General features: G+C 44.4%; 1 protein-coding gene across 1 annotated transcript in view; it reads right to left on the bottom strand.

The window, feature by feature from the left end:
* The window catches only part of LOC310853823 (solute carrier family 22 member 13), a gene marked incomplete at its 5' end in the record, with an annotated part of 22,245 nt that overhangs the window by 5,259 nt on the left and 6,986 nt on the right, over positions 1-10,000 (bottom strand). Inside the window, 3 exons of the mRNA XM_083758297.1 lie at positions 3,560-3,777; positions 4,376-4,536; positions 5,248-5,350. Coding sequence (XP_083614423.1) covers positions 3,560-3,777; positions 4,376-4,536; positions 5,248-5,350 — 482 coding nt within the window. The remainder of the gene's footprint in view (positions 1-3,559; positions 3,778-4,375; positions 4,537-5,247; positions 5,351-10,000) is intronic.

Raw genomic sequence — 10,000 nt, 5'->3', positions numbered from 1 at the left:
TTGCAGAAAAGCTTTTGATTTTTAAGACGTATTTTTGGCACGATTATGCCAAGAAACAAGAAACCAATGGAGAGAAAGGAGAGAGAGAGAGAGAGAGAGAGAGAGAGAGAGAGAGAGATAGAGAGATACAGACAGACAGACAGACAGACAGACAGACAGACAGACAGACAGACAGACAGACAGACAGACAGACAGACAGACAGAGAGAGAGAGAGAGAGAGAGTAACATAGCACAGTGGTTCCCAGATAAATGACAGTTTGGAACCAAATGGACCCTTATGGGTCTGGAACTCTGGAACCAAAATTGGGGGGTCCCAGAGATAGAAATGCCATTAAATGGGGGGTCCGTAGACTAATGCATGTCAAACTGGGGGGTCCTTGAAATTAAACGGGTTGAGAATCTCTGCTAGAGACATAAAAATCTTCTCTTATGGGGGTCCCTGGCATGTCTTTTCAAATGGGGGTCCGCGGGGCTAATGAGAGTCAATTTGGGGGTCCTTGACATGAAAGAGTTTGGGAACCACTGACATAGCGTCAGCCAGATATTTCGTGAAGCCTCATTTGAAATCGGTAGTTCATATATATATATATTTTTCATATTTAATATGACTGTCTCTGATCTAGAGAAAAACATCACTGAATATACCATAAAAAAGCGTTTTTTTAGCTCTTCTGCTGCCGACGAGTTCTCGCGTCACCTGGGTCCCCCCCTGCCCGATACTCCCCCAGTGAATGATATGGTTCAAATTTTTTATCTTAAACTAGAGTCAGCTCTTGATATAGTGGCTCCTTTGAAAACAAAAAAGAAACATAATACCAGAGTAACACCCTGGATAAATGAGCTTTCACGCTCACTGAAGCAAGAATGTCGAAGAGCTGAGCGAGCTTGGAGAAAAAACAAACTCACCATCCACCTAGAGATTCTTAAAAAGTCAACAGTCGCCTATAACAAAGCCTTGCGTCTAGCAAGGCAGGCATATTTCTCTGGCATTATTAACGAGAACAAGAAAAATGCTAGAGTCCTATTCTCTACCATTGATCGACTTTTAAACCCCCCCCCAGTCCTACAAGCAGTCATTCCCGGCCTCTAAAGCTAAGTGTAATGAGTTTGCATGCTTTTTTGACAACAAAATTTCAAACATTAGAGCTGATATTATGAATGGTGCTGCTGCTAGCGCAAACCTTCAAACAGCAGCAAATGGTCCCAGGGTAGATCTCTCCAGGGGGAGCCTATCATCGTTCTGCGCAATTGAGGAAGACGAACTCCGCAAAACTATATCACAGATGACATCATCCTCCTGTTCATTAGATACAATTCCCACCAACTTTCTCAAAGAAGTCTTAGACAGTGTGATTGGAGATATCCTAAAAATTGTAAACAGCTCTCTACAATCAGGCGTCTTCCCAGACTCACTGAAGACTGCTGTAGTTAAGCCCCTTCTCAAGAAACACAATCTTGATCCCTCTGTTTTGGGTAACTATCGACCCATTTCAAATCTACCCTTTCTGGGCAAGGTTTTAGAAAAATGTATCTTTCATCAATTGGATGTGTTTCTACAGAACAATAATGTGCACAACAAATTCCAATCTGGCTTTAGGAAAGGCCACAGCACAGAAACAGCACTTGTAAAAGTAATGAATGATCTGAGGGTGTCTGCTGACAAGAAACATGTATCCGTTCTCTTACTTCTAGATTTAACGGCTGCATTTGACACGATTGATCACTCAATTTTAATACAGCGTCTGGAGCACTGGATAGGCCTGTCTGGTACGGCCCTGTCCTGGTTTTCCTCCTACCTATCAAACAGAAGTTACTTTGTCAATCTAGCCGAGTTTGACTCAGACAAACACGACATCAGTTCTGGTATTCCACAGGGCTCGATTCTTGGCCCTCTGCTTTTCTCCTTGTACATACTGCCATTGGGCGAACTCATTGCCAATCACGGAGTCAACTTTCATTTCTATGCTGATGATACCCAATTATATCTATCTGTGGCTCCAGATGATCCCTGTGCTTTAGACCCGCTGCTTACCTGTCTGTCTAGCATCAAATGTTGGATGAGTGAGAACTTTCTCAAGCTAAATGAGGACAAGACAGAAGTTCTCATAATCGGCTCTAGTGAGCAGAAAGAATCAATATTAAGCAGACTTGGCAACCTGACTGTAGACAGTAACAGTACAGTAAAGAACCTGGGGGTTATTATTGATTCCGAATTGAATTTTAATTCACACATTAATCATGTTACCAAGATTGCCTTTTTTCACCTTAGAAATATTGCACGAATCAGAGCCTATGTGTCATTGGACGATGCAAAAACGCTAATCCACGCCTTTGTTTTCTCTCGGCTTGATTACTGCAATGCACTTTTTTCAGGACTGCCTAAGAAAACAACTGACAGATTACAACTTGTCCAAAATGCAGCAGCCAGAGTTTTAACTAGAACTAAGATGAGAGAGCATATTACTCCAGTTTTGGCATCACTGCACTGGCTTCCGGTTGTTTTTAGGATTGATTTTAAAATTCTTTTACTTGTCTATAAAGCCCTCAATGGTCTCGCACCTTCCTACCTACATGACTGCTTGCCTAAATATGTCCCAAACCGCCCGCTAAGGTCTTCCACTGCTGGCCTGCTCGCTTTGCCTAAAAAAATGGCAACTAAAAAATACGGGGAAGCAGCTTTTTGCTTCTACGGGCCATCGGCATGGAACAAGCTCCCTCTGTACCTTCGTCAGGCAGCCTCTGTAGACATTTTTAAAGCTCAGCTCAAGACCCACTTCTACAACATTGCCTTTAAGTGATCTTATATTTCTTGTTATTCATGTCCTCACTGTATTGCATTACTGCTTGTTTTTTAATGTCGTTGCCTTGCTTTTCTTTTATGCTTTGCTTTTATTTTATTCTCCATTGTTCTGTAAAGCACTTTGAGCTGCATTTGATGTCATGAAAGGTGCTATACAAATAAAGTTTTATTATTATTATTATTATATAATGGCCTGTTGTGGCGCTGTCACTGGACCCAAAAAAACCCATAGCCCCATAGAAGTCCATGTATTTGGGCCCAACTTCACCTAGACTGTATTACCTTAATAAACATGGTCATGAATACTTTCTGCTTCCAGTCACTAGTTTAAAGTCTCATTTCTCATGTCATAATATTCTTTTTGGAAAATTATGGTCCCATTTATTTAAAAAATGACCATAAAGTCGCGCATGTTCTGAGGGGCGTGGCTACCGTTACAGTCTATGATCGGGATTCCCCTCCCACTCGAGTCAAAATAAAAACCAACGGAGAAGAAGGGGGGAAGTCCCGCCTCGTTGTCTGGGCCAGCCAATGGCCAGCTGGGCCCAAACGGAGCCAGCCAATGGGCCAGCTGGGCCCAAACGGATCTAGAAAGATGGCGACTTACAGTGCAAGGAATTACAGGCTTCATTTCACGTTCATGTTAGACCCGGGGAACGCTTTGTCCATATTTTTTACAGTCTATGGTGTGTGTGTGTGTGTGTGTGCGTGCGTGCGTGCGTGCGTGTGCGTGCGTGTGTGTGTGTGTGTGCTCCCACCGTAGAGCTGTGACACCAGCAGGGACAGCAGGCAGGCGAAGCCGCTGAGGGACAGGGCGAGCATGGTGATTGGCCGCCGGCCGCAGCGAGCCAATAGCAGCGGGACGAGCAGACACGGGGCCTCCGATAGGCCGGAGAAGAACTGGGCCAGGTAGGCGTCCACGCCGAACGAACCCACGTTCAGACAGATCCCGAAGTACGTCAGCGCCGAGACGAAGCTGAGGACGCACACACACACACGCACACACGCACACACACACACACACGCACGCACACACACACGCACACGCACACGCACACACACACACCACTGTTGTTTTCGTCGACTAAAACTAAGACGAAAAATGTTCGTCGACTACCTTTTTCCACTGAAGAAAACTAAATGGAAACTAAATTAAAACTAAGCTATGATGACTAAAACTAAGACTAAATATACTGACAATTTCGTCAACAAATAAAAACTAGACTAAAATGTTAGGAAGGGACTAGTGGACAAGAGATCCAGTATAAGTCATTTTACTCTTGGTTGCATGCTGAAAATAGCTGATCTACAAGCTTGTAGATCGGCTATTTTCAGCAAGTGTAAAATAAGTCATTATGACGGCAACAAGGCCCGCAAAAATACATTTTAGTCGACTAAATCACCTGTAGATTTAGTAGACTAAAACTAGACTAACACTAATACATTCCAGGTGACTAAAATGTGACTAAAACTAAGTGAAAACTATGCAAGAGACAACGACTAAAACTAAAATAGAAATTTGCTGCCAAAAACAACACGGATGCACACACCCACACCCGCGCGCACACACACACCTCAGGAAGCTCATGATGAACAGTCTCAGTAAGATGATTGGCTGTCGGAGTTGGCTGAGGTCGGAGGGGGCGGGGTCTGTCGGAGGGGGGCGGGGCTCTGTGACCGTCTTGGCTTTCTGATTGGTCGCCTTCACGACGTCACTCCAGTCTGTGTCTAGCAGCTGGACGCACGCACCCACACGCACGCACGCACACACACACACACACACACACACACACACACACACACACACAGTCACACACACGATATCTACACTATAAAACATTCAGCTCAAATGTAACTCATTTAGACCCGACACCAGATTCTACAAATGTCTTCTAAATCTTGACAGTTTTCTGCTGCATAGCAACAGTTGCTAAACTATTTGGATTGGCATTGATTGGACAATGGCTTTTTGGGGGTGGGGTTTAGTGATTATTTTTATCACCGGCAGATAGGCGTCTGGCCCCTCCCTGCGAGGCTAGCATTTAGTAGTGTGAGCAAAGTGAAGATGTTGTATTTTCTTCCATGGAACAAAACACAAAACATTAGTGCAACGTTCTGTGGAAATTAGTCAATGTTGTCGGTTAGTTACTGGGAAGTCTGAAGTTAAGAAGAGTCCACAGAAAAGGACGTTAGAATCTCAAGAAGGGTGAATGTACAAACGTGCCTGATTGAGTCATGATTATTAGGAAATGTGCCGATATATAATATGGGCATTATATATAATAATATAATATAATCACGTCATTATGTGTCTGCTCTGTGAAGTGCTCCATAAAGTCCTCTAAACAAATATTATAGTCCATAGACTTGGCTGGCTGTAAAGTGCTCTAAACAAGCATTGTAATATCCTCAAAGTCCAAAGTGCGTGCGTGTGTGCGTGCAGTACCTGCTCCAGACACCGGGTGTCATCAGGACTGTGGTTTCTGTATTTATCCAGAACATCGGTTCTGTTCTTCAGAAACAACCAGCGAGGAGATTCTGGAAGACAACTAACGCACACACGCACACGCACACGCACGCACACACACACACACACACACACACACACACACACACACACACACACACACACACACACACACACACACACACACACACACACACACACACACACACACACACACACACACACATACACACACAATGAGGTGTGACTGTGGCAGCCATGCTCATGAATTAAGCAATATTACACGAGAGGGCGTCGTTTATTGTCGTTTATTATCGTTTATTGTGGCACGCCACAATAAACTTGGCACGCCAGAGATGCGTGTGCAATAAGACGAAACCTTATCAGCAAAACAGCTTCTGTCAAACCGCATCAAATAATATGTCTCTATGCCAAGAACAGAGGATCAGGTGACTGGGCGGGAACCCCTTTTGGTGTTTTAAGGATTATGTCATACTTTAGCTATTGAAAAATCGTGAAAATGTCAATACAGCATGGAATTGTGGACAAAATGTTCTTTAGTCTTGGCCTCTTGGGTCGGAGAGGATAAATGTCATCAAATGGTGGCCCGGGGCTCAGATGCTGAATAAATACCTTGATATGAAAAGGGTTGAAAAGCACTGATCTATAGGTGAGACTGCTGCTGACTGTGGGTTTTGCATGCTTCCTTCATGCCTGAGTGTCCAAGTTGCTCCTTTACACCTGACAGGGGGGAGTTTCCCTGGTTGGACGTAGCGCGTGGAAGGAACACGTTATTCCAACCAGTTCCTTTCCCCTCCATCAGGCGCCCCGGCTGGCCAGGGGGAGGCAGTATAGAGACCAGGATTTCTAGTTTCTTATAACTTGTTTATTGAGTTCAAGTCCGTTGCTCTCCCCAGGTTGGTGGAGGGTGTGTAGAGCCCAGGATCACATTAGACGATTGACACAGGGGTGAAAAATGGGTTACAAAATCGTGGGATAAAAAATATATTAAAAAGAAACTAGAAACGAGTGTGAATATTCCTTTCTCTATGTATTGTAGTATCTTACATAGAGGCAGACCCAGGGTCAGGTGTTGTAGTGCAGTATCTTAGTATCTTACATAGAGGCAGACCCAGGATCAGGTGTGTAGTGCAGTATCTTACATGTATAGACAGACCCAGGGTCAGGTGTTGTAGTTCAGTATCTTACATAGAGGCAGACCCAGGGTCAGGTGTGTAGTGCAGTATCTTACATGTACAGAGGCAGACAGAGGACCTGAGGCAGACCCAGGGTCAGTGTGTAGTTCAGTATCTTACATGTATAGACAGACCCAGGGTCAGTGTGTAGTTCAGTATCTTACATGTATAGACAGACCCAGGGTCAGGTGTGTATATGGCTGTGGAGTTTTGGTACAAAATCAAAACAACTTGGTCTAATATTTTGGCATGTTTAAACCTCCAGGAAAATCCGTGTTGAGGTTCTTAATCCACTGTTTTTCATTAAAACGTCTTTGTCCTACTGTCCAGTTGGGATTGTGTTGAAGTCCAGATACTTTTAGAGCTTCAATGCCGTGAGCCATGTAATGTTGAACAATCCTTTTAGTTTTCTTTTTTGCATTGTTAATATTGTATTTGTGTTGTCTCAGCCTTGCAGCTATTGTTTTACTCGTTTCTCCGACATATTGTAAGCCACATTTTTCACATGTGATTAAATAAACACAGTTGCTGGTGCTGGCTGTTGTTTAATCTCCAACATGCGTTTTGTAGTTCTATTTTTAACTATTTGTTTGGGTTTGACGTATTCTGGTCTCTGGCGTGCTGGTGTGTTGATTCCTTTTAGCTTGCTGTGTACCAGATAAAATGGTAAATGGTGCATTTATATAGCGCCTTTATCCAAAGCGCTTTACATAGATTGTGCATTACATTCACCCATTCACACACACATTCATACACCGATTGCGGCGGAAGCCATGCAAGGTACCAACCAGCACATCGGGAGCAATTTGGGGTTCAGTGTCTTTGCCCAAGGACACTTCGACATGTAGACAGGAGGAGGAGCCGGGATTCGAACCGCCGACCCATGGATCATTGGACGACCTGCTCTACCTCTTGAGCCACAGTCGCCATTAAGAGTTTTGTTTTTTCTGTAGGCCGAGTTACGCGATTATTATTTTTTTGGCAGAAGGAGAAGGGAAAAAAAATAACAATAACAATAAAGGACCAAGTCCTTTCAGGACTCCTTGGTCCTTTAAATAAAAAAAGATCATAGAAATAAATATACAATAAAGAGAGTTCCACCGTGTTCAGTTTGGAACATATACAGACACAGGTTTGTGTTTCCACCGCATTGTGTCGGACGGAACAATTGTCATTGTTTGATGCCTAGCTGAATGGTTAGAGAGCCTGTCTGGAGAGAAGGAGTCTCCTGAGGTTTGAATCTCAGTAAGTGATGCTGAGAGGTGGCTCACCATCAGGTGGGATGAGATGTTGATCCATAATTTCTTGATCTTTCTGCTGTTCCTTCGTCTGGAATGTGGTCTCGGTTGTTATTGTTGTTGTCGTCTGTTGTCTGTGGTTGCCATGGCTGCCAGTTCCCACCTGATGTCGTGTGGGAGTTCTGATTGGTCCAGAGCGTACTGAATAACTTCTAGCTTACATAACGTCTTAAGAGAAGGACTCAAGTCTAAGATGAACAGCTCACCAGAGATAGTGAAATATCCTTTGTATCCTCCAAAGAGGATGATACGATCTCCCACAATGCAACAGCACATACCACGTATTGGACATGGTCCTTTCCCCTTGGGCTCAACCTTCTTCCAGGAGAAGGTCTCTGGACTGAATTTCCACACATCATTGAAGTACTGGTTACCGTTCCAGCCACCAAATATGTACAGCTCTCCATTGTAGGTAAATGCTGAATGACCACAGCGTCCTTCTGGTAGAAGTTGTGCAGAAGGTGTGTTCAGCCAGACGTTTGTCTCTGTGTCAAACACTCTGATGCTGTTGTAGACCCTCTGCTGTCCCCTCCAGCCCCCGAATACAAACATCTTGGTACGAATGATGGTGACAGAGTGAGCTGATGAAGCAGGAGGTGGAGTTCCTCTGGTGTTCATTAAAGTCCAGACCATTGTGCTGGTGTCCAACTTGTACATGTCATTAGTGTATCCAGTCAGCTTGGTGCATCCTCCATGGATAAACATGACCTTCTCCAACACACAGGCTGAGTGGTAGCTCCTCTCCTCTGGAACAGTCCCAGAAACCCTGGGTTGGAACCATCTGTGGGAGTCAGCATCAAATGCATAAAGCACATTGCAGTAAGGCTCCCCTCCCCAGATGTAGACTGTATCTTCAACCAACACAGCTTTGTGGCCGAAGCGCCTGGATGGAACCTCAAGGTGACCGTCTCCTCTTCCTGGTTTCACTCGAGGTAACTTCTTCCAGCATAAAGACACTGTGTTGAAGACATGGACATCCATCTGATCCTTGTTGTTGAAGGTCCTTCCATAACCGTATCCGTATCCTCCAAAGGAATACAGTTTGTTCCTCACTGCTACAGCAGCATGACAGGCTCGCTTTGGTCCTCCTGCTTTGGAAACGGTCCAAGACAACATCACTCTGTCTGTCTGTCTGTCTGTCTGTCTGTCTGTCTGTCTGTCTGTCTGTCTATCTGTCTCTTCTCTCTCTCGACGTCTACAGTCATTTTCAACACGGTGCATCATCTTATATCTTCTGGTGTGAAATCACACGAGACACAAACTGTTGCCATGCACGCCTTAACGACGCCAATTAGTGCAGCTCTTCTTCATCTGCACCCTTTGAACTCTATTGCTATATTTATTACTTCATTGCGGCTACCTTGGGGTCTATGGGTCTATGGATCTTCCACACGTATAGCATAGTATAGTATATATGTATAGTTTATAATATAGTTTCATTATATAGATATTCCACTGTTACGTTCTTAGCTTACGCATGTTTCATGATAAATGCTTTTTATGTGATGTATTCCCATGCTTTTTTGTTCTTGCTTAATGTAAATCACTCTGGATTAAGAGCGTCTGTTAAATGCCTAAATTGTAAATTGCTACAGCGTTCCCTAACACTGAGCTGTGTTGTATTTTGAGGCTGTGTGTGTGTGTGTGTGTGTGTGTGTGTGTGTGCGTGCGCACGTGCGCTGAATGTGCTCAAGCTGACTGGCTGAGCACGGAATGTGATGTATGGTGATAACAGTGCCGCTCACGTCACTCGGGTGTGTTATTTTTCTCCATATCGCTGTGTGAGAGACAGTCCACTGAGCAACTCAAAGTGAGGCTGAATGACAAGCATTTTGCATTCTGGCTCTTTGAGGGGAGCTAGCGCCCCCTATGGCCAGCTTGGTGTGCTTGTGTGTTCTCAGGGGCGGCCTTAGGAATCTGGAGGCCCGTTTCAAGACCAAATATGAGGCCCCCATATACCTATGACATCATTATTTAGGTGAGGCCCCCCTGAGGGTGGAGGCCCGTTTCAATTGAAACTGGTGAAACATACTTAAGGCCTCCTATGAGTGCAGTATTTTATATGTACATAGAGTATTTATGTACAGGCAGACAGAGGACCTGAGGCAGACCCAGGATCAGTATCTTACATGTACAGAGGCAGACAGAGGACCTGAGGCAGACCCAGGATCAGTATCTTACATGTACAGAGGCAGACAGAGGACCTGAGGCAGACCCAGGATCAGTATCTTACATGTA

This window comes from Protomyctophum parallelum (assembly GCF_964188405.1).
Source record: "Protomyctophum parallelum genome assembly, chromosome: 23".
NCBI lineage: Eukaryota > Metazoa > Chordata > Actinopteri > Myctophiformes > Myctophidae > Protomyctophum > Protomyctophum parallelum.
Note: the sequence above shows the minus strand (reverse complement) of the source record. Positions and strands in the feature narration are given on the sequence as shown.